General features: G+C 39.7%; 1 protein-coding gene and 1 pseudogene across 6 annotated transcripts in view; both read left to right on the forward strand.

Moving 5' to 3' along the window:
• Positions 1-25,489, forward strand: part of CUL3 (cullin 3) — a 94,894-nt gene that overhangs the window by 39,983 nt on the left and 29,422 nt on the right. For 5 of the 6 annotated variants that reach the window (XM_060623890.2, XM_060623893.2, XM_060623895.2 and 2 more), the window contains 3 exons: positions 1,333-1,446; positions 22,579-22,739; positions 23,746-23,860. In XM_060623890.2, coding sequence (XP_060479873.1) covers positions 1,333-1,446; positions 22,579-22,739; positions 23,746-23,860 — 390 coding nt within the window. The remainder of the gene's footprint in view (positions 1-1,332; positions 1,447-22,578; positions 22,740-23,745; positions 23,861-25,489) is intronic. The other variant, XM_060623892.2, reaches the window with a different exon arrangement.
• On the forward strand, positions 9,223-21,273 carry LOC132672155 (small ribosomal subunit protein uS5 pseudogene; annotated as a pseudogene).

Here is a 25,489-nt window from a genome sequence, read left to right on the forward strand (position 1 = left end):
GGGATAGAACATGTCTGCTGACACTGGAGTTGGGTGTTGAGCTAGACCACAGAGGACTGGTTGGGTTTGAATGATTGAGAGGTTGGCAGTGTGGTCCCAAAGTGTTGTAGGAACTTAGAGAACAGGCACACTGCTTCTTCATGATAAAGCTAGAACCAGAGTCTGCATTCCGTTTTCTAGTCCGCAGTCTTCCCATTGGAATGATCACACGGCAGGAAATAGCAGTGGTCCGGAACCTCTTACTAGAGAAGGTGGCAGTATGCTTGTAGACTGTGGGAAGGAATTCTTGACAGCTGAGTTGTCTTAGCAGGATTGCATTAGGACGGCATTTCAGACTCCGGGCAACTTGATGTGCAAAGGCAGATATCCTGAAAAAGCTTAGGGTGTTGGAGGTGGATCATGGTGTTCAAGGGCAGGGTGAATGAAGTAAAGGGTCTTACAGATGCCAGGCACTGTGAGGTGTGGGAGGCACGCAGAGAAGTCAGAATCCGTGCTGCCGTCGTTCTTACGTTTTAGTGAGAGCGACGGTAAACGGATAAATATGTGACAGAGTAGGTAGTGACAAGTACTGTGAGGAAAAATTTAGGGTTAAGAGTGGAGATAGAGGCTGTTGTTTGAAATAGGGCGGTCGGGGAAGACCTCTGTGTGGAGGTTAAACTTGAGCAGAAAGAAGTGAGGGCGTGAGCTTTGTGAAGCCTGCAGAAGAAAGGGCAGAGCACGGTTGCTGTGTGCGGCTCCGTTGTAGCTGGAGCACACTGCGTTAATAGTTGATGCTCATTCAGTGTTCAGAGTACCAAGCACTGTTCTAAGTGTGTTGCTACTATTTCACATATAAGGAAACTGAAGCACAGAGTTGAAATAACTTAACACAAGGTGACACAGCTAGTCAGGGAGCTGGGATTTGAGCCCGGGTAGTTTGACTCCAAAGTCAGCATTCTCAACTGTTCTGTAAAGATGGGGAAAGGGAGGCGTCGTAGGAAGTTTAGTTGGAGCAGTAGCCTGGGGCCAGTTATGTGGGGCCCTGTAGTTCCTTACGAGTATTTAGGATTTTATTCTTACTGGGATGTTAAGTTGTTGGACGGTTGAGAAATGCCCAGGAGGTGGCTTTCTGATTCTGGCGATCAGGAGATGGGTCTGGACTACACGACACATTTGTTAATTGTCTGTATAGAGGTAATATTAGAGCTTAAGATAATTCCACTGGTCTACTATGTGTTTCTTTGATTGAAAATTGGAGATTTCCACTTTGTTTTATTGAACAGATATGTGCACGTATACGTACAAGAGCGTGTAGGCGTGTCAACAAACTGTAATGAACTCTTCTGTCAATAGGTGCGGGAAGATGTACTAAATTCATTGAATAACAACTTTCTTCAAACGCTAAATCAAGCTTGGAATGATCATCAAACAGCTATGGTGATGATTAGAGACATACTAATGTATATGGTAAGTAGAGCTTTTTTGTTTTTCCTTTAGAAGTTAGCCGTTTCAAAACACGGTGTCTTTCTGTCACATTTAGTTGGATGCTACAGGTCAGTGTGGAATGTGTTGTTTTCAATAAACCATATTTCCTTTGCAAGGACCTACCTTAGCTTGTGTGAACTAAAATCTTGTTTATATTTAATGATTAGAATGGAAAACTGAAAGAGAAAGATTTCATTTTGTTTTCTCAGTATCTAGCACTTGGTGTTTCAAAATGGAAAATACTGAAAACCTTACTGACATCTCTCTGAGTAACAGTGGTTGAATGAGAGCAGACAGATGAAAGCTGAGTATTCTCTTACAAGTTTTTAAAGCTTAGTGTCCTTACATCTTCAGTGATGAGGATGTCGTTTTATACAAATATTTTTGTAATAAGTGCACTAATAGCTGCTGACTTCATAGTAAATCTTTGCTGTATATATGTTATTTAGATATATATTCCATTTTTTATCTGTTGCGACTGTTTTATGTTTTTATGAGTCAAGAAAAATATCTTGTTCGGCAAGACAATTTGGAAAACATTGACTGGAGCTGTTTAATAACTTTCAAAGAGATTAAACAACCAAGTTTTTTCTTACCTTGGTGTGTTCATGGTAGGGAGCCTAATTATTGTGTCACCGCAGAATGATCAAGTCTGATGACTTTTCTTGTTGCTTTAGTGTTGATATTTGGGAATTGGACATAAGATTTTCTTCTCGGTTTTACTCTGCTTTTCAAATTTTTATTTTCAGCTTCTTTAGTTCGATTTTAGCTATAGTGGGAGAGCATGGCCTAGTTTCTTTCACTTGATAGAGTAAAGCGATGGTTGGAAAGAAGTTCCCACGAGAGCAGACAGCCGTGAAGTGTTTCGTTCTGCGCAGAGTCCAGTCAGGCCTGTGAGCCCTGGTTTCCTGGGGCTCAGTGGCAAGACGGGCAGGGAAAGGCCACTTCACTTTTCAGGGCTTTGCTAAAAGGTATAATGCATCGTTTAGCCTTTCTGAGCCTCATTTTCCTCTTCAGGATATAGATTCATCTTGTGCTGACAGTTTGAGGTAAATGACATCACCTGTGAAAACATCCATCGTACTGCCTGGGATATAAATGTGAAACAAGTTAGCTTGTACTGCACAGTCTCATTAAGTTCTGGATTTGAGGAGTCTTTAAATTTTAACACAAACACTAAGCTAGAAAACCACTTGTAATTTCATGGTCCATTACTCTATTGATAAAAGAATATTTTAATATTATACACACCCTCCACTCTGACATAATATTATTTTAAAAACTTCAGTTTTCTTTCAGTTCCCTTTTGGGGTAGGGGGGAGCGGGGAGAGGGTTCCCAAGTGAAATCTCAAGCCTGAATCCTGTTAGGTGACCATAGTCCAGAAACTAGTTAGTTTATTCCTCAGCTTCTTCATTTATGAAACGAGCATCCTGTTGTACTCACCGGGTAGGGTAGCCACGAGGCTAGAAGGTGCCATTCACGCGTAGCACTGACAGCACCTGGACCGTAGCGTCATGTGCTCCGTCACAATTTACTAGGATTAGTATTTCTTGTCCCTTCTTTCATCAGACCCGTCTGATAGTGCCTCAACCCTGGTTAAACCCAGCAAGCTCCCTTTCCTGGGCCTCTGCTGGAGGAAACCCCACACGGGGTGGATCGGTGCCACCGTCTGTCCTTTGTCACGGACCTCCAGTTGACCCTTCACACTGTCCAGCGGTCGTCTCTTCCCTCCACTTACTTCTCCTCAAATGTCCAGCTCTCCTCCTGGCCTCCTCACTCTTGATAAATAAATGATCTTGCCTTCCACTTCCCAGGGGAAAGAGCAAGAAGCATCGGGTAGAACCTGTGTTCGCTTCTTACCATTCTACCCACACTTTCGTCTGTATTTTCTCCCCTTTTGTGTTTTTTTCTGTCCCTCCTGTTTTAACGGAGGGCAGTGTCTCCTCTCCTGGTAAAGGCCAGTGTTCCTCCTGTGCTAAGGATCACATTCCTTTCTACCTTGTCAAAAACCTAAAGTATTTTCAGGGCTCTGCCTTTTTACTGAGTCTTACTCATCAGCATGAGACATGTTCAGGCCACTCACATCCTCAAAATAAAATTCTACTAAATTTTCTGTTGGACTCCCGCACTGCCTCTCAGGGTCTCCATGGCCATCCACAGCCAAGTGTCTCGTGAGAAATGTCGACACTTGCTGTCTCCCTTCTCTCATCTTTCGTCACTTTGGGTATGTTCCAGTTCCACCTGCTTCCTCAGCTGTGCTGTTCAGTCTTGCTCTTACTAGAATCACCAGGTCTGCGCATCTCTGAAGGCAGAGATCACTGTGAATACTACTCTTGCTCTTTGACTGTTTGCAGCAGCCTTTGGCACAGATGGCTACTCTTTTCTTCCTCTCGTGTGCTGGGTCCTTAATTCCGGTGACCTGGCACTCCTTTGGTGTGCCTCCTACCTTTGTGTCTCTTCTCAAGTACTTACTCTTCTTCTCCTCAGCCCTTTAAATGGAGGCCTTCTTGGGGTGTAGTAACCCACACTTTTCCTCCTCCTGGCATACCTCGTTTGCTACCATAGCTTCAGTTAGTGCCTCTGTGCAGATGATTCCCACATTTTATCTCTAGCCTCGTTCTCTGAGATTGAGTTCGGTACATTCGTTTGTCAGGTTGATGGCTACCTTTGTATTTGTTGTCTGAGAGCTACTTCAAAGTAGGCATTTTCAAATGAACCTGTTGATCGTTCCATTTTCTCTGCCAGAAACCTGGGAATTATTCTTGTCAGTATCTTCCCCGTTCTCTCTACTTCACAGATTTGTAGAATCTGCAGTTTTTCCACTTTCCTCACTACCCAGGATGAAAGCACCTTCGTTTCTCTCTCGGAGTATTCAGTAACTAGTCTTAGAACATTCACTGTGTCCTTTGCTATTTTCTTTTCCGTATTGCTCTTGGAGTTATTGTCTGAAAGCCACATGATCAAGTTACTGCCCTGCTGAATTTGTGTGGCTCATCTTGAAATTTTCACATATGTCTTCTGTCTGGAAATGTTTCCAGAATGTTTCCTCTCTTTACGTGATTTGCTCCTACTTATCCTTTTAAGTCTTAGCTTAAATTTCTGGGCGGCTTTCCCTGAGCTGTGCTGTGTGAGACAACTGACTGCAGTTGTCTCACCGTACCCGGTGCTGTTCCTTTGCGGCATTCGTCATAATCATTATTAACTGTTTAGGGCCTCATTTCTCTGCCAGACCAAACTTTTTTTTTTTTTAATGTTTATTTACTTTTGAGAGAGAGAGCACGGGCAAGCAGGGGGAGGGGCAGAACATAGTGGGGAGAGAGAATCCCATGCTGTCAGCTCGGAGCCCGACTTGGGGCTTGATCCCATGAACCGTGAGATCCTAACCTGAGCCCAAATCAAGAGCCGGATGCTCAGCCGACTGAGCCATCCAGGTGCCCATGCCAGACTGAATTTTAGGAGGAGGGGCCAGTGTCCTCGACACGCAGCACATCTCTTGGAACAAACCAGGCATTCACGTGTAGTTTAAATAAATTCACACAGATTGGTTTTTAACAGATTATAGATACGCTTTTGCAAAATGCTTTTTAAAAATATGCTGCTGTCGATTTGGAAAGAAATTAAAGTATTGATAAGATATCTTCACCTCCTACAAAATAGAATTCTTTCATTGTCATAGACTTCGTTCTCTTTGTTTTGTCTTTTTATATTTAGTGTCTGAGCTTATTAAATAAGTGATTTTTAAGATTAAGGTAATGTTTATACATTGAAATGTGCAGAACTGGCGTGTATAAATTATTTTTGACAAATGTGCATTTATGTAACCCAATACTTCGGGTAATAAGTAGAAATGCTTTTAATTTTCCAAAAATACAAAGATTTTTTTTTTTTCTATTGATGTTTACATTATTTTCCTTGAAGATTTTTACCCTCATTCCAGACTTCTCAGGCGACTACCTGCTAGATAGTGCATATACCTGAAGAACACTGACTGTACCGTCATGGATCTTAGACCGATATTTTCTTCCTATGAATACTGGCTCTAACTGGTGGAATTTGAGATCTCAGGCTCAGAGAGGGAGGGAGGAGAGAAGATGCTTCACTGTCTACCCACCCTACCACCTACTTACAGCTGGCTGACTTTTACTCTTAACAAGGAGGTGTCTGGATATAAAATGTCATGCTGCAGACTGGATGTGTAGATACTGTGGGACACACTGACTCTGGAAAATGGAATCACTGGTTACATGGAGGCAGCCACTGGTCACAGTTGGTTTCGTGTAACTTTGTTGTTTGGCAGGTGCGGTGTTTCAAAAAGAAAAATGTACACGTCTCTAAATGTACATGACTTCTGGTTTCTGCCACTCCACCCCTTCCTAGTGTCTGAAACTTGCCATGTTGAACTTGTAAGATTGGTTTGAGGCTGCTTAGTAAAAGTTTCATTTTCAGTTTTCATTGTGTAAAAGATTAGTGATTGGGGAAAGAGTTGAGCACGTTATGGAGAAAATCTGTCCTAGTTCTGTAATCACTTTGTGAATATAAACCATAAGTATATATTACTCCTCAGTTGATTTTTCTTTTTAAACTATAAAAATGAATGTAATAAGAAGGGAAAGTAAATACACGGATGGTATTCTGTAGGCTACTTTTGAGCAGTTAGAGTTAATGCCAAAGGAAATAGAAAAGCATTTCCTGTTGTGATATATAGGGTTACTGGAAGGTTAATAGAGAAATTTTCTGCAGAAAACTCTATGGTGAAAGTATTTGCATATTTTTACTTGAATTTGTCCATATTTCCAATTATTTTCACAAATAGAGCCATGGTAGTAGTGCAGGCTTTCTTGAAAGGTTAGATCGAGGCTGTAAATTCATAGGCATCGGGAGAGAGTTCACCCTGGAAAGGAGGGTCTCACTGCTTGTTTAAGCTGTTTATTTGGAAAGTCACTAAGGATGAGTAAAGAGATCAAGCAAAATGTAGCCGCAACTTTGTGAAGAGAGAAGCTGAGGAACTTCTGATGCTCTTAGTCTCCTTAGTAAAGTAGAAGGTGGGACCATTGGCTTGGGGTAACTGAAGTATGTGAGGTGTTGAAGGTCAAGTGGTAGGCCGAGTAACCTGCCCTCCCCCCCCCCCCCCCCCGCCCCCGATATGCCCATGGCTGGTATCTGGAACTTAGGGATTGTTACGTTATAGGGCAGAAGGAACTTTGTAAATGTGACTAGATTAAGGATCTTGAGGTGAGGAGGTTGTCCTAAGTTACCCCAGTGGACCCGGTGGAATCACAGGGTCATTACAAAAGGAGGGTCAGTAGGTGACAGAGGTGATGTGATGACTGAGGCAGGGATTAGAGCGATGTGCTCTGAAGATGGAGGGGGGGGCTACAGCTAAGGAATACAGGTAACCACTAGAAGCTGAAAAAGGCAAGGAACTGGGCTCCCCCTCAGATCCTCTAAAAGGAACCAGCCCTGCTGACATCTTGACTTTAGTCCAGGGAAACTAATTTTAGTCTTCTGAACTCTGGAACCATGAGAAAGTAAGCGAGCTACTAAATTTACGGTCATTTATTCAGCAGTAATAGGAATCTCACACAAGGACAAAGTTTGGAATATCCCCTGTGCTGGGGTCCGCCATCTGTAAATAAATGGGTCATCTGTAGTTGTTGAGGGGATAATTTAGTTGAGTTGGCACAACGTTTGCATAGTGGAGGCGGTCAGCAGAGTTTATACTTTTTCCAGGTATACTTGGCAGTTTCAGACAAGAATGTTCAAAATAAGGAATACCTACTGATGGAATTAGCCTTATTGGGTATGGGGGAGAATTCTAAGGGTAGTAGCATTATTGAAACGGTTGATTGTGGGTCTGTGGTGTTTAATAAGTAGGCAACTGAATCATAAGATCCTAGAAAATAGAAGTATTAGCTATTAGGGATCAGTAAACCTGGAGACCTAGTGAGAGTGAGGAGCAGGTTCCTTTCAGTGTAACAGAGTAGGAAAGGTAGGAGGAAAAAGAAGATCTTTAGCGCCAGAGATATTTGGTGTCTTGTTAATGATGAGGCTCAGGGTTTACCCATGTCAACATATGGGTGAAGGGAATAAAATAAGGTGGGGGGTGAAAATTTAGGCACCCGTAGAGTGTATCAGATTGGTCATTATTGTCAGTGTTGGAGTTACCAATGACAATAGGTGGCAGGGAACCGACTTGAGAGAAATAAGTAAGCTGTTTGCTGAAGCTACCAAGGATTTATGTGTTTTGGGAGGTCAGATGATAGAATGAGAATATGGAGATGATAGAGTTTGTGTTCATGTATTTTCTGCTAGGTTCTAATGCTTTAGGTCCAAAAAACATTTCTTCTTTACGATATTCTAGATTGCACATTTAGAGAAGTTTGAAAATAGCTATATTCTGGAAGAGCACAGGTTGCTTATGAGTCTTTTGGCACCTTCTCTGCCTTTAAAATGACATCTTAAGTTCAAAATAATAGAAAATAGGATCCAGTGGCTTTGAGATTATTGAGCTTCACACCTGTTCAGTATTTTTTCTGACCCAGGAAAGACACATTTTACCCATATGTACTGTAGTTTTCACATTTACGACTGACAATATAAATACTGAAGCATCCTTTTCTGATTAGATTACAATCCAAGTACCAGGCCTTTGTGTTATAAAAAAAAAAACAACAAAAAACAAACCAGGGCATCATCATAAATACTGTAAAGGTCAGGAGTGTTGTGCTTGGTAATTAGGATTTCTTCCTTGCCTTCCATCTCAGTTCCTGTTTCTAACAAATTAATAGACTCATAAACGCCTTGATTACCATGCCCTGTGAACTGTTTTCTGTGTTTATGTAGTGGTGATGTAGCAGTGCATGACGTTGACTTTAGGGAGGCGAGTATTTACTCAGCATAAAGTGGTGCAGTCAGAAATACGGCACATATTTCTTGAGGTAGTAAAGGAAATTAAACCTTTTTTTTTTTTTTTTTTTAAGAGAGAGGGAGAGAGCTCGAGCCGGGAGAGGGCTGGGCGTGGGAAGAGAGACTGAGACTGAGGGAGAATCCTAAGTAGGCTCCATGCTCAGCATGAGCCCAATGCAGGGCTTGATCACACCACACGACCACGCGATCATGACCTGAGCTGATATCAAGAGTTGGATGCTTAACTGACTGAGCCACCGAGGCTCCCTGGAAATGACACGTTTGTTCATAAAGGGGACTGCTTCCATATTTTGTGTGTGTGTGTCCAGGAAATTTGGAGAACTGGAGAAAAATTTAATGATGAATTAAGAGGTCCTCCACTTCCTCTGTTGTTCCTGTGTTGTCAGTTCCTATGTTGTCATTGTTTGCCTAAGTTATTTAACTTCTCCGGGTAAAACTCTTGTTTCCTTATTTGTGAGTAAAATAGATTTGTTGCATAAGAACTCTGGTTTTTATCTTTTTGGGATTTTAGACCCCTTGGAAGAATGGTCAAGAGTCATGGACCGTCTACTAAAAGTAGACATCTGTGCATCTGCACACCACACAACATACACTTTTACATACAGTGTCAAGTGGTTTATGGGTTCCTTGTGGCCTGTCTGTGGGATCTGGTGGAGGATGTGTTGGTTAGATCATTTTTAAGTTTTCAAGTTCTTTGGACTCTGAAGGTTTTTTTAATACCATTAAAATTTTTACTAATGTTTATTCACTTTCTGAGAGAGAGAGAGAGAGAGAGAGCGCGCGTGTAAGTAGGGGAGGGACAGGGAGAGGGAGGGAGACATAATCTGAAGCAGGCTCCAGGCTCTGAGCTGTCAGCACAGAGCCCATTGTGGGGCTCAAACCCACGAACTGTGAGATCATGACCGGAGCCACAATCAGACGCTGAACCAACAGAGCCACCCAGGTGCCCTATACTATTTTAAAACCGAAAGCGAACAGCTACCTGTGTTGTCTGTAATGAAGGAAAACACAGGAGGTGTGAGTAGAGTAGTATTAAGTTGATGACAGTTTCTTTAGGAACTCTTAAAGTGGGTTGATGAAGCCTTGGTTGGCTAGGAGTCTCCCCAGTACTATTCCTTATACTAGCACATAACACTTTCAAAGCCCTTAGCGTGTGCCAGGCACTGTTTTAAGCATATTTAAATATATTTCATTTAATCATTAAAATACCTTTTGATTGTTGTTTTTAAGCAGTAGTTTGGGAAAGCAATAAAATTTTTATTTTTTTATTAAGATTTGCATTTTTAATTTCTTTTAAAAAGTAAAAATATTTTGGGGCACCTGGGTGGCTCAGTTGGTTAAGCGTCCAACTTCAGCTCAGGTCATGATCTCACAGTTCATGAGTGCCAGCCCCGCATCGGGCTCTGTGCTGACAGCTCAGAGCCTGGAGCCTGCTTCAGATTCTGTGTCTCCCTGTCCCTCTGCCCCTCCCCACTCGCACTCTCTCTCTCTCTCTCTCTCTCTCTCTCTCTCAAAGATAAATAAAGATTTAAAAAAATTATAAAAAAGTAAAAATATTTTTCTGAATATGTAACACATACTATTTACTACATGGCTGTCTCCCTGTGCTAAATGTTTTAAATACCTGACCTTCCAGGGGTCATTATACTCTCCAATTCATGAATGAATAAACCAAAGTTAGAGAGATTAACTAACCTGCCAAGATCACACAGTTAACTATGTTACTGGAATTGTGAATCCAGGTCTTTTTTGAGTCAAAAGCCCATGGTCTTTACCACTTGTGTGTACTACCTCAGTGCAAAATTATGTATATTAACTCTGCTTAACAGAATTTATGATTATTTACCAAGGGTTGAGCTAACATTCATTCACCTTTGTGCTTGTGAGGATAAATTCATTCATTCACCAAGTATGCAGCAAGTGTGTATTATGTATTAAGCATTGCTCTAAACAATTGTGGTTCCTTTTTCCAAGTTCTGTCATTGGGCAGTTGTATGATGTGGACCTCCATTTGGGCAGATAATCCTGGTTCCCTAAACCTAATCGAAGAATAGTGACTTTTTCCATGATCTAAGCGTAAGCTTTTTTTTTTTTTTTTTTAATTTTTTGTCTTAAAGTTTGTTTATTTTGGGGAGAGAGAGAATGTGAGCGGGAGAGGGGCAGAGAGAGAGGGAGACACAGAATCTGAAGCAGGCTCCAGGCTTTGAGCTGTCAGCACAGAGCCTGACACGGGGCTCAAACTCAGGAACCCTGAGATCATGACCTGAGCTGAAGTCGGATGCTTAACTGACTGAGCCACCTAGGCGCCCCCAGTGTAAGCTATTGAAGCATATTAGAATAGTATTCTGTGTTTCTTTTCTCATTTTTTTGTTTGCACCTGATACTAAAATTCTCCTTGAAGAAGTAACTTGGTGTATGATCTTAAGATTCCTGATTGTCATCAGAAGTTACTTAAAACCAGGAATACTGGAATACTTAGAAACTCACCCAAAATATTAGATACCCTAGTGGTTATTTCATCCACTTGGTAGTACACTAGCCCTACAGTGTACTATCTGATTTTTCTCTCCTAATTTTTTTTGACATTTTTGTTGATATATAACGTAAATAAAAGTGCACAAGCCTTTTTTTATCCATTTTTTTTTAATGTGAGTTTTCTAGGATTTTTGTTTGCTTTTTTTTAGTCACTTGTAGGAGCCTTTTATGGATCCTGGATAAAAGTTCTTTGTAGATACATGTTTTATAAGATACTGTCTTCCACTCTGGGCTGGCCTTTTCTCTCTTTATGATGTCGTTGAAGAGAAGTTTTTAAAGTTTTGTTTTTTAATGTTTATTTTTGAGAGAGAGAGAGAGAGAGAGAGTGTGTGAGTGGAAGAGGGGCAGAGAGAGAGAGGCAGACACAGAATCCAAAGCAGGTTCCAGGCTCTGAGCTGTCAGCACAGAGTCCGACGCAGAGCTTGAACTCATGAACCGCGAGATCATGACCTGAGCGGAATTCAGATGTTCAACCAACTGAGCCACCCAGGCACTCAGAAGAGAAGTTTTAAAATGTGTTGTTTTTTTTTTAATTATTATTTATTTTTTTTTATTTTGGAGAGGGGAAGAGAGAAAGAGGGAGACACAGAATCTAAAGCAGACTCCAGGCTCTGAGCTGTCAGCACAGAGCCCGACATGGAGCCACGAGATCATGACCTGGGCCGAAGTCAGACGCTCAGCTGACTGAGCCACTCAGGTGCTCTCCGAAGAGAAGTTTTAAATTTACATTAATTACAGTTTTTAAACTGTAGTTGTTCAGTAAAGTGCATAAATATCTGTTTGGTCAAATTTATTAACCATGTTCAGATTTTCCACGTCTTTACTAAATATTGTTGTCTGTCCTGTTAGCTCCTGAGAAATGTTAAAATTTTAGATTTGATCATGGATTTGTCTTTTTCTTCTTTTAGTTTATATATTTTGAGGTTTTGCTAGAAAATAAAAATTTAGGGCTATTTTATCTTCCTGTTGAAAAGACTCTTTTTATGAAATATCCTTCTTTATTCCCTGTAATACTTCTTGCCTTAAAGTCTACTTTGTCTAGTATTGTTCTATGAGCTTTCTTTCGGTTTATGTTTGTATGGCAGCTTTCTTTCCTTCTCACGCTTTTGTGTCCTTGTATTTAAGGTGTGTCACTTGTGAACACCATACAGTAACACGCTTTTTAACCCCATCTGATAATCTTTGTTTTTAAATGGAAGCATATGGTTTATTTATGTTTATATAATTATTAATATATTTGGGGTTAAATTTGCCATTATGTTGGTTTTTTTTCTATTTATCTCACCTGTTCTTTATTGATTTTCCCAGCTTGCTTGCCTTTTTTTGTGTGAATCAAGTATGTTTTATTATCCATACCCCTTCCTCATTAGCTGTTATTTATTTATTCCTTTATTATTGTTGTAGTGGCTACTTTAGAGATTATAACATAGATTCCCGACTTACAGTTACCTTACATATGTGTATATTTTAAACCACTTCCTGGATAAGAATTTCAGAATACTTTGACTTCCTGGAGTTTTTTTTCCCCCTTGGCTTTTAGATATTTAATCCTGGGGCGTTTGTTTTGGTGTGTGGGACAGGCCTGGTAATTTTTCTAACATTGTATATAAAAAATTGGGGAGGCACTGGATGGTAGTATCTTTCTTCAAAGGACATGTAGTTCTGGCAGGCAGGTACAGCACGGGCATATTACCATGGTCTAGTTGGAGCTGACTTTAGGCTTTGTTAAGGTTCCTCTGTTTGAGTTTGTCTTTATTCCAGGGCATCTCTTTGCTCATAGGGAATAGCTGGCTGGGGTCTAGAAGCCTGAGGTGTTTACCAGTTTGCTCTTCATGTTACTGTGCCTTCAATTCCATCTTCTGTCTCCTCACCCCTGCAGGGCTACCCGTGGTGTCTGTTGCACTCTGTAGCCTCCCAGGGCTGCTTTGTCCCTAGCGTATTGGTGTCTTGCCCACGCTTAGGTAGTAGGTCAGGAAACGTCTTGATGAAAATTACTTGTGGAATTTCTGGTTCTTCTTTGCATTTCTTTCCTTTGCAGACTTTGGCTTCATAAGTCCTAGCTGCTTGATAGCCAGCCTACCTGTGACTTTCTTCTTAGCCTCCCATTTCCAGTCCTCCAAATAAAACAAATGATTGAAGGCGAATGTCGGCCTCCTGTCAGTGTACTTGCCTTTTGTCCCAAATCTTGGCCCCACAAATCCAGATTGCCTTTGTTGTTCTTTGATGCTTTTAAACAGTTGGTGTTTCTTTGTTTAAATTGTTATAAAATGCACATGACGTACAATTTATTATCTTCATCAACTTTAAGTGTACAGTTGGGTGATACTAAGTATGTTCATACTGATGTGCACCCATCACCTCCATCACCTCCAGAACTTTTCATCTTGCAGAACTAAAATTCTGTACCTGTTAAACAGTAACTCCCCTTTCCACTCTCCTTTGAACCTTTGCACCATCATTGTACTTTCTATTTATATGAACTTGACCACTCTAGGTACCTCATATAAATGGAATCAGAGTGTCTGTCTTTTTGTGACTCAGGGTTCATCTCTGTTGTAGCGTGTCTCAGAATTCCCTTCCCTTTTTTTTTTTTTTTTTAACTTTTTTTTGTTTACACATACTCACTTTTGAGAGACAGAGTGTTAGTGGGGGAGGGGCAGAGAGAGAGGGAGACCCAGAATCCGAAGCAGGCTCCAGGCTCCGAGCTGCCAGCACAGAGCCCGATGCGGGGCTCGAACCCACGAACCACGAGATCATGACCTGAGAAGTCGGATGCTTAACCGACTGAGCCAGCCAGGCTCCCCGCGGATACCCTTCCTTCTTAAGGCTGAATAATATTCTGTTGCATGTGTGTACCCCATTTTGCTTATCCATTCATTTGTCAGTGAACACTTGGGTTGTTTTCATCTTTTGGCTATTTTGAATACTGCTTCTGTGAACATGGGTGTACAAATATTGCACTAAGCCCCTATTCTCAGTTATTTTAAGAATATACCTGGATGGTGGAATTGCTAGATCATGTGGCATCCATTTGTAATTTTTGAGTAACCTCCATATTGTTTACCATAGCAATGGCACCATTTTACATTCCCACCAGCAACGCTCAAGCGTTCCAATTTCTTCACATATTTGTCAGCACTTGTTATTTTCTGTTTTTTGTTTTGTGTTCTAATAGTAGCTGTTTTGATGGGTGTGAGGGGGTGTAGCTTTTTATTTTCATACAGCTTTTATAGTTGTTCTTGCCAGAGGAATTGGTCTTGTAAAAGCTTTTCTTTCAATATTAGAAGTGGAAGTGAAATAGCATTTTAAGGTAGATGTTATTACGAAGATGTTAAAGTCACACCTAGTAAATGGCTGTGATAGGAATGAAATAACCCATCTGGTTCTTAAATCCGAGCTCTTTTTTTCTTTTTAAGTTTTTTTATCTTGAGAGAGAGAGGGAGAGAGAACGTGTCGAGGGAGGGGCAGAGAGAGAGAGAGAGAGAGAGAGAGAGAGAGAGCACGAATCCCAAGCAGGCTTTTCGCTGACAGCCAATTGCAGGGCTTGGTCCCACGAACTGCAAGATCCTGACCTGAGCTGAAATCAAGAGTCGGCCACTTAACTGACTGAGCCCCAGGCACCCCTTAAATCTGAGTTCTTAACCACTGAATTATGTTGCTTCTCTGATACAGGTCTTCTTTCCTAAAGTCTTATAATCTCATTGTTCCAAGACCTTGAGGGTGATTACTCGTATGGTTCTAATAGGGACTGTTTTCTAGTGTTGATGCTTTTTTCTCCCACACTGTTGAGATTGTCAAAATTTAGAATAGGGAACATTGTGTTTATTTTATGATTTGGTACAATTAACACAGCTTTAGAGAAACATGACTAGGGTTTTGATTTGTTGGATTGACTAGGATACAATTCTTAAAATGGAAGTTATATATATAATATATATATCATATGTATTATTTTTTTGAGAGAGAGAGAGCAAGTGTGTACACAAGTGGAGGAGGGGCAGAGAGAGAGAGAGAGAGAGAGAGATTGAGACTCTCAGGCAGGCTTCATGCCCAGCACAGAGCCTGATGTGGGGCTCGATCCCATGAACTGCAAGATCATGGTCTGAGTCGAAGTCAAGACTCAGGACACTTAACTGAGCCCCAAATGTTATTTTTAAATAAAATTCCTTAAAACTATATATATATTTTAAAACTGTGACAGCCATGAGAGATTTTGAACTAGTTTTACAGTGGTGGAAACTATGACTTTGATTTAGTCATGGAGCTAAATTTTCAAGCCAACCGTATTCTGTGCTTTTTTCCATGTACTTTACCCAGTAACATTGTTAAGTCCAGAAATGTTAATTTGTCTGCAATTTACTATATCATCTCTTACTAGTGCCCTTTCAGCAGTATAGTCAGACACCAGCATTGCGGAAGATATTGGGACAGTTCTGTAAAATTTGCTGTAATTAGACTTTTTTTTTTTTTTTTTTACTATAACTCTGCACTAGAAACTTTTTGTTATTTTTCTGGGTTTTGTTTTGCTTTTTAATTTTCTGTTTCTGTTTTCATAGTGTTAAGTCTTCTTGTATTTATTTCATGGCTTGAAAGTGAACCCTATTTGAAAATACTTATATTTATTGCTTGTTGATAGAAGATTGCCTAGTGATTAAGCTTGGGAAAGCAGGTTCAAGCATGTTCTAACAGACAATAGCTACTTGTTACAGAGTCATTTACTTTTTTTTTTTAATAAGTTAAACTTTTTAGGGTTTATCTCTAGTTTATGAGCAGGACAAATATTTACTATTTGTAAAGATTTTTAAACCTGTTTATATTCCTCATCCTCCTGTTTTTAAAAAATAAACAAAAAATGTTCAGCTGGTTAAAGATACTTGAACTACTTCTTGCAAGTAAATTAAGTAGTAAGAGTTAATGTTATTTTTTGAACTTCATTATCAGTTGTTTCTGTTTTTTTAAGTTTGTTTATTTTGAGAGAGCACACGCGAGTGGGGGAGGGGCAGAGGGAGCCTCGCAAGCAGGCTCTGCACTGTCAGTGAAGAGCCCCACATGGGGCTCGATCTCACAGACCACGAAATCATGACCTGAGCTGAATTCAAGAGTCCGATGCTTAACCGACAGAGCCACCCGGGTGCCCCAGTACTTTTTAATTTCTGATCTAGGTTTTATAGTTGTTCTTGGCAGGGAACTTGGCCTTCCAAAAGCTATTCTTTCAAGACTAGACATGGAAATAAGTACAATAGCATTGTGAGGTAGGTGTTGTGTTGCAGTTGAAGTCAGATGGAAAAGCAGTCTGGCTTTTTCCCAGGTCTATAAAACGAAAGACAAAGAGATGGTCCCATCATTATTTCCTCCTCCTCACCCTTGGGTTCATCTAGCTTGTGAAGAGTCTTGGTTGTAGATTTGCTTGGCCAAAAATAGCAACCTCTGAGACAGAACCATAAATAAAGATTTAAAATGTAATTTATCTCTGTGGTGTTGAAGCTCATATCCCTTTAGTAAATGTAATGTTTGACTCAGACATTAAGCTTTCAAACATGTTTTTTAGAACATTTTATATTTAAAACACTGTTTTGGCTTAAAAAGGCGAATGGAAGCAGCCACCAACTTTCTATCTCTACTTAGCTTTCCTCAATAGATCAGTGCCTAATTGTGAACTCATACAAACTATATTTTGGTCAAAAAGCCTGAGATTATGAAAATAATAGTTTTAGGGTTTTTTTAAACATTTTTTTTTCATTTTTGGTATGAGTTTATATCTGTCCTTACTTTGAGGTTGTATTCTCTTAGAGGTTAACTAGTGGTGGGATTTTTAAATAGATCTTTTAAATTAAATATTCACATAGAAACATATACAAAATGAAAGTCCTACAGTGATTTAAACAATTAGAGCTGCATTAATATTATATTGCGTAAATCTATCCACTTATTAATTAAAAAAACTGTTTTTTTTTTTTAAGTAATCTGTATACCCAATGTGGGGCTCGAACCTACGGCCCTGAGATCAAGAGTTGCATGTTCCATTAACTGAGCCTGCCAGGGGCCCCCCAGCCACTAATTTTTTTAACAGAGACATTCCTGTTAGAATCTGTTAGGAAAATGCTATTGTGTACCCACAGCCTGAATTCCTTCAGATAGTACTAGTAAGCAGTAAACGAGATACAGCATGTTTATTTAGCAAGTACTTTAATATATATTATGCACAGATCATAAGTTTGTGAACGTGTGCATGCGTTTCCATTTAACATGTACACTTATTATAAACACTTGAGTGTATGTATGCATCACTCTTAATTTTGATTGATGGTAATTAATCATACATACCAAACATTTAATATAAATGACTCTTTAGTATTACTGATTTAAACAGCCACACTCAATTTTGTGGGTTTTCTCTTCTCCATTTATTAGCTCTGTTATCGATAATCAAATTTTGGGGTTGACAGGTTTTAATATTATATGTCATTTAATTATAATCATCATATACACCTTGACAGTCTCACATTAAAAGACAAACTTTGAGGTCTTAACACTAACATCTGTATTTCTTTTGTCTCCAGTCATCTTCCATGGACTTAAATGTTTCGTACCCTCAAACACTCTAACCATGTGTTCCCATCATACCTGGCTTCCTGTACTGAAGCATTGTTTCTCCCCATACAGAGTATACCTGGAGAATTCCATCAGCTGCACCTTTTTTTTTTTTTTTTTTTTTTTTTTTGGCTTTTGGCTTTTGGCTTTTCTCAGAGGACTTGAGCTAGATGGCATTATAGGCCATAAGGTTATTGATTCACCCACATCACTGTGCCTAGGAATGAAAAGAAGGAAACCCAGGCCAGGGATACTGGTAACAAATAGGAAGGGAATAAGTAATACTGAAGTCTGTTTTGGTCCTTCATATATGTTAACTTTTGATCAGAGAGTAAAGCTCCATAAGAAATCATATTAGAGTTTGAGATTATCTTTACCAACCTTTTGTGTTACCCAGAACCAGAGTGGATAAATGACTTACTCAGGGTCACCCAGCCGGTTAATAGTGATACAGCCAGAGCTCATATGAAAAATTCCTAACTCCACATCTAGTATTTTTCCATTTAAAAATCTGCTGTAACTGATAAGTCCACTTTAGACAACAGTTTAGCAATTTCCATATGATCCAACACTTCCACTTCTAGAAATCTGGTCCAAGAAGAAGGAAAGCATGTATCCACCAAAGGATTGTACCCAAACGTGCCTAGCAACATTAGTCATAGTAGACAAAAACTGGAAAGAGCCCAAAATATCCATCAGCTGGTAAAATAAACTAAATGTGGCATATCCATACAATGAAGTACTATTCAGCACTACAAAGGAATGAAATACTGGTAAATGTTATATCATTAATGAACCTTAGCAACTTTATACCTAGTGAAAAATCAGATACGAAAGATTATATATAATTCAATTACATTTAAGTGACCAGAAAAGGAAATCTGTAGAAAGAGAAGGCAGGTGTGCTGAAAGTGGGATTGACTACAAACGGGCTTAAGGGACTTTTTTGGGTGATGGAAATAGTCTAGAACTAGATTGTGGCAGTGGTTAGACAACTATAGAAATTTACTGTAAATTATTGAAGGGTACTCTTAAAATAGGTAAATTTTATGGCATGCAAATTATACTGCAGTAAAGCCAAAAAAGGGGAACATTAAAAAATTTCACTCTAAAAAAACTCCACTCTAAAACTCATAATTTATTCTGAAGATTATGCTGTATGTGCCTTTTGTTTTATAATTCTTACTGGTATTGCACCTTTTGCCAAAAACAATAAAATCTGACCTGATTCTCTAGACATTTCTCTTCATTAAGAACATTTGATTTCTTAAAGAGGTTAAACTTGTTAATGTCATATATATATCATATATGGTATATACATATATGACCCCCACACACCCTACAAGTCCCTTGGGCTTGAAGTAGAGTTGGGACTTCCTGTGCTTGCCACAATTACCAGTGTTTTCTATTCTAACTGTAAAACAGCCTGAGTAAAAACTCTCTCACTGCTATTTCACTACTTTTAGTCTATCTTCTCTATTTTGCTCTCACCAGTCGAGCTTTGTGTTTACTGAGAGTTTTTTGCATTCATTTTCAAACCTGTTTATGCCACTTGTACCTGTTACTACATAATTTAATATTGTGTAAACCAATAAAATGGTGTTAGAAGCAGTAGAATTTCTTGGTAAACAGATTGGATGTTTTAGAAAGACTTGACAAAGGCTAATCACTAAATATTGGTTCGAATTAAGTGTGGGTAATTTAAAAGACTGGAGTGGGGATTGTAAAAATCTAGAAGGACTGTTTTTACATTCATATTGCTTCACAAATGTCTCTAGTTCATGCTCCGTCTTAATGAAACAAAGTAGAAAAGTTTATTAGGTGAGGGTGTGTGTAAGAAAGGTAACACTGAACTCTAATCACAGGATTCATGTTCAAAGACAAAAGTCTTGATATCTCTATGAACACGTATTATGTTTTAAATTAAAAATTTTAAGATGCAGACGTGTGTGTATGCTTGTTTTTTCTCTTTTACCACCTGTCTGCAATTAAGCAGCCAGTTATTGGTTTTGATCCCATAGGGTGAGAGTGATTCTGTATATGGTACTATTCAAAACTATATAAACATCAAATTTATAAATAACTTATGTGATAGAATATTTTGATAATAAAAAGGATTCTTGTTGCTTTAAAAATTTTTAGATTTATGACTGTTTTTATTGAATGTATCTTGTTTTATTTTATTAATGTTTATTTTTGAGAGAGAGAGTGGGGGGAGGCAAGGGAAGGGGACAGAGGATCCGAAGCAGCCTCTGTGCTGACTGCAGAGAGCACGACACAGGGACTCGAACCCATGAATTGTGAGATCATGACCTGAGCCACGTTCGGATGCTCAGCCAACCGAGCCACCAGGCACCCCGAATGTGTCTCATTTTATGCAGAAAAGTAAGCCAAAGTCAGGATGATAGTAGGAGAGGACTAAGCCTGCAGGGGAGTAGAGAGTTGCTTCAGTACCTACAAAACAAGGCCGTCAGAAAGGGGGAAGGGTGCAGTCAGGAGACACTCAGAATTTAAGATCTTGAGATGGAAGTGTGAAGTTTAAGAATCTCCCAGAGAGATGGGACACCTGCGGGGCTCCGTCAGTTGAGAGTCCGACTTCGGCTCAGGACATTGATTTCAAGGTTCCTGGGTTCAGGCCCCGCGTCAGGCTCTGTGCTGACATCTCAGAGCCTGGAGTCTGATTCGGATTCCATGTCTCCCTCCCTCTCTGCCCCTCCCCCGCTCACGAGTGTGTGTGTGTGCTCTCTCTCTCTCTCTAAGAATAAAACGTTAAAAAAATGTTTTTAAGAAACATTAAAAAAAAAAGTATCTACCAGAGAAAGAAAACACCAAATGAGAGAAGACACTGGTGCTGCCAGAGGGCCCGTGGCCCTGGATTAGGAGGCCACAGAGTCTCCCTCGCCGGCTTTGGCAGTACCATCGGGGCTTGGGGTCACGACGGTGGTTGGTGGTTGGGGTGAGGCCGGGGCCACGGAGCTTGCAGAGGCAAGGCGGGAAACAGGGAACGGACCCCCATCACCAAGCTGAGCCACCTGATCAAGGACGTGAAGGTGAAGTCCCTGGAGGAGATCTCGCGCTCTTCCCTGCCCATCAAAGAATCCAAGGTCATTGACTTTTTTCTGGGAGCATCCCTTAAGAATGAGGTTCTGAAGATAATACCTGTGCAGCAGCAGACCTGCGCTGGCCCGCAGGCCAGGTTCAAGGCGTTCGTTGCCATCCGAGATTATCATCGGACACGTTGGTCCGGGTGTTAAGTCCTCCAGGGAGGTAGCCACTGCCATCCTTGGGGTCATCATCCCGGCCAAGCTTTTCTAGTGCCCCTGTGTGGCAAGGTTCCTGGGGGGAACAAGATCAACAAGCCCCACACTGTTTTGTGCAAGATGACCGGCCACCATGGCTCTTCATCCCTGCCTCCAGAGGCGCTGCCATTGTCTCAGCCCCTGTGCCCAAGAAGCTACTGATGATGGCTCGTATTGACGACTGCTGCCCCTCAGCTAGGGGCTGCACTGCCACCCTGGGCAGCTTTGCGAAGGCCACATTTGATCCATTTCCAAGACCTACAGCTGCCTCACCCCTGATGTCTGGAAAGACTGTGTTCACCAATTCCCTGTCAGGAATTCACTGACATCTTGGAAAGACTCACACCAGAGTCTCCATGCAGAGGACCCAGGCTCCAGCTGTGGCCACCACATAGTTTTATACAAGGGAAAAAATGTCCAAGCCTGTTAAAAAGAAAAAAAGAAGGAAAGAAAGAATTTACCGGAGAGTCATCAGTGAAAATTTTGAACCTACTAACTTGGATGCACAGTTTTGAAAACGTGAGCTTGTGCTGAGATGGTGTGGATTGTAGAAATGTGAGCGGCGAAGATACTAATCAAAGAGTGGCTTTCCTTGTAGCCCTTCGGTGTGCACCCTTGGGTGAGCTGAATGAAATAAGGTCGGAGGAGTGCGGTCACATGAAGAGAGTGCTACTCCTGGAGAACTGAGTTAAAACTGTCGGGAGGATAGGATGTGGTCAGTGCCATTTTAGTTGCGTCGCTGATAGTGGTCCAGCTTCTGTTAATGTTCACCTGGTAGCTTTGTTTGGTGTTGCTTGCAGTGATAGTGTGCCTTTTAAAAGGTCCAGGATCACAGTTTGCAGTGGTTCTGAACTGGTTTTGGATTGCAAGTGCCTTTAAGAACCTGGTGAAAGCTATGGGCTCCGTTTCTAAAATACTTACGTACCAGCAAACACACAGTAATTTTACAATTTTTAGTTCTTCAGAGACTCACCAAAGCCCAGAGAGATCCTGGTTAAGAACAGAAAGGAATTCTCTTGTTAATCCTTTGTGAATTAAAACAGTATTCCGTTGTGTTTTGGTGTAAATGTGGATTTTCAAATAATGCACAAAATAGGACTTTTATAGCCAATAATTCTGGATTGTATGTGCTCTATAGAGTGAGACACCTGTAATCAAGTTGGCAAGAACTTGAAAATAAGAGGACTGCAAGTAATCTGTTTGAAAGGACAGTAACTAGAAGCGTTTTAATTATGTAATACTTAATGCTGCTGTATTATAAGCATTAGAGCCTTTTGATATTTACCAGTAAGCAGTCAACTTCAGTTACATGGATCGGTATTTCTTTTGGCTCTTCAGAGAACATGATCTTCAAGTATGATATTTAAGAAAGCAAGAACCATGTTTGGGCATGGTATGGCTTTGGAGAGAAAGGGAGATGTGCATGTGCCTACCTTGCTGCCTCCCTTTCTCCCCTGCTTTTTCTGCTTACCTGATTCTCCCTGCGGCTAGTGCCTTCTTCCCCCACCCCCTTTTTGCTTAAGGTGAAATGCGCGACCAACTATATATAAGCAATTGTTTGTAAATTGTAAAGACCAACTTTTATGTAAGTTGGGAGGTGCTAGAAAATTCTGTGTTGCTTAAGATAGTGTGAAATGTTTCTCACCTAAAAAATGGACCGCTTTTATAATTTTAGGTCCTGTATTATTGTAGGTCACGGTGATTATTTTTATGTTTGCAAGAGTTGTGCTCAGTGTTTCTGTTGTTTTGTTTTAACTGCAGGACCGTGTATATGTACAACAAAATAATGTGGAGAATGTCTACAATTTGGGATTAATTATTTTTCGAGATCAAGTTGTACGTTATGGGTGTATTAGGGATCATCTACGACAAACACTATTGGACATGATCGCAAGAGAGCGGAAAGGAGAAGTTGTAGATCGGTATAATCATCTCTTTCTACTTCAGTGTTTAGTTTTTTAGTGGTTGTGTCTTGGGAACCAATGTGCTCTCGTAATCCTATTGAAATAAAAGTTTTATTGTCCAGCACATTGTGAAAATCCTCAAAAACCTTTTCACAATTAACGAAGTTACCTAGATTTTAACTTAAAGCACGTATCTATTTTTAGAAGAGTCCACCCTAAGCCTCTATTTAATTTACTTTTAAAAAAGCAAATCAGCCATTAGTCTTCCCTTTTTATTTTTCATTTATTTTTTTTCATGCTGGCATTTGGTTCTTTTTTGCTGTGTGATAACTTTTTTGTTTCTTCTCTTTGTCTTTTTCTTTAAAAGGCTCTCTAGCTTTCATTCTTAACATATTTGAAGAAAAATGTTGAACATAGTCTACAATGACTAAGAAATACTGTACTCCTTCTGTTAAGTCACATTCCCTCCCCCTTTCTTACATGATTGCAGCCCAGTTTTTGTGACACTGCAGTTAAGAGTGGCTTGAAACATACAAGATTGCGTTCTCTGTTTCTCTGTATTCAGAGAAGCTATCAGAGGAAGACTTGTAAAGTTCTTTTTATTTCGGCTCGGGTGCTTGATCAGAATTGCCCGGAAGCCATTTGGTACAAAAAAATTATAATGCCTGTGAGTAGCTGTGTGTTGTGCCCGAGTCAAGTAACTTCTCCTGCCTGCTTTCTCATAGTCTTTTTATGTTCGGTATTTTTACATAAACAGGAATATTTAGACATTTTAGACATGTTTTCTTGCAGATTTTAAGGTTATAACAATGTGAGAACAACCTGAGATCAGTAGCTGTACAGTCAAGATATGCTTTCCAATTACAATGACTCCACATCCTTAGGTATAATAAGTTGCTTATGGGAGACGGGTCACTTTGATTTAAAACATGTTCTCAAAGTCTTTGTAACAAGTTCTGTTAAGTTTTTTTACATGAATATTTAATGGAATTTGGTGATCAAGTGGTTTAACTTCTTTTGACAGGGGCGCGATAAGAAATGCTTGCCAGATGTTAATGATTTTAGGTCTCGAAGGACGATCCGTCTATGAAGAAGATTTTGAAGCTCCTTTTTTGGAAATGTCTGCAGAATTTTTTCAGGTAATCAGTGAAGATCTAAATAAATGCTCTTTGAAGATGTTCTCAAGGTTACTGAGTACAGTTACTGATTTGAATATTTGACCTTTTTCTTCTGAGGCCCTTTTGGGAAAGAGGGTACAAAAAATACTCTTTAGCGCACTTACTCCCCACCTACTCCCCATTCTCACGTTCCAGGGAAGGAACCCATTAAAGAAAAATTGAAGAGTGTGGACTCAGACACACGATTTTTTAAATTATGTGTAATGAAACATACAAACTTAGACATAACCTTAATATTTTATTATGTTTATATGTTACAAATTATTTACCATAAATACACAGGCAGTGCATCACTAATGAAGTCCCATTATTCAGTCTTTTGTGAATATAAGTTACTGGTAAAATAAGTATAGAAATACGCATGATCTCATGGCGTGCACACACACACATATATATATCTATATATCTGTATATCTGTATCTTAAAAACTATTGATGAGGAAATTAGAGGTCGTAAGTATAACTGATAGAAACTTGCAGCAGTATATACCACCCAAAACCAACTGAATTGCTAAAAGTGAAGTTGAACTAGTACTAATTTGTAATGAAGTTACAAAATGGAAGGCAGTATTTTTATAAGATCGTGATAACCATGCATCCTCCTGAAAACCTCATTGCTAGTAGGAGCTTTAAGTCTGTTGTTAAAACAGACTTAGCTGAATACTAACTAGAAGTTTTTACTTCAGTAGGAGGCTTTTTAAAAAATAAATGAATACAAAGTTACAATAGTTCTTAATAGTTCAGTAGGTCATTCATAGGAGCCATTAGATGTATACAAAGATGGAAATGGTGAATTTTGGCGTCCTTTACACATAAAGAATAGACTTGCTGCCTTTTTTGTTTGTTTGTTTGTTTGTTTGTTTGTTTGTTAAGTTAGTGTGTAGCCCATCAAGAAGACCTTTGTGGCCTGCACTGGTGAGCCTGGACCGTGCTTTATGAACTATTAATTTCATAATGTAGGAAACAGTTTCTATTTTCTAAGAATGCAGCAACTCATTCTAGATATTTTTGACCTGTGCATTCGTTTTAATTCCCTTTGTTACATTGTCGACATACCAAGAGAAGATTAATCATCAAGATTCCCAGATGTGCTGCAGTAATGTGTACGCATGTATATATATACGTAGTACATACTGTTGTTAACAGTGAGTGGAAAGATGGTCTTACCTGGAGTTTCATTTGGTGTGTTAATGTCTATTCTTAGAAACTTGATTGTTTTCAAGGACTAAAACTACTTTTTGTCAAAAAGTGGAACGTGTTACTGAATTTTATACATGGTTTATATCAGCATGTCTTCTGATTTGTGATTCTTAGATGTGTTTGTTAATCCTCCTATCAAATAGGTTAAAATCACCTGGGTTAACATTTATAATTTAGTGGAACTTCGGTAAGGCTGGTGTTAGCAGACAAGATTAAGAGTTACATAAAAGCTCTGTTTCTCAATCATAAGTTTATAGACACATGCGCGCGCACACACACACTCCTTTGAGACTGGGAGTGGGTGGCAGTTGGACTTTAGTAACTAGCAGTGTGTGAGCAAAACTGTATGATAAACATGAAAAATCCTTATAGGCATAATTTATACACATTA

The sequence above is a fragment of the Panthera onca genome, chromosome C1 (genome assembly GCF_046562875.1).
Source record: "Panthera onca isolate mPanOnc1 chromosome C1, mPanOnc1 haplotype 2, whole genome shotgun sequence".
NCBI classification, from domain to species: Eukaryota; Metazoa; Chordata; class Mammalia; order Carnivora; family Felidae; genus Panthera; species Panthera onca.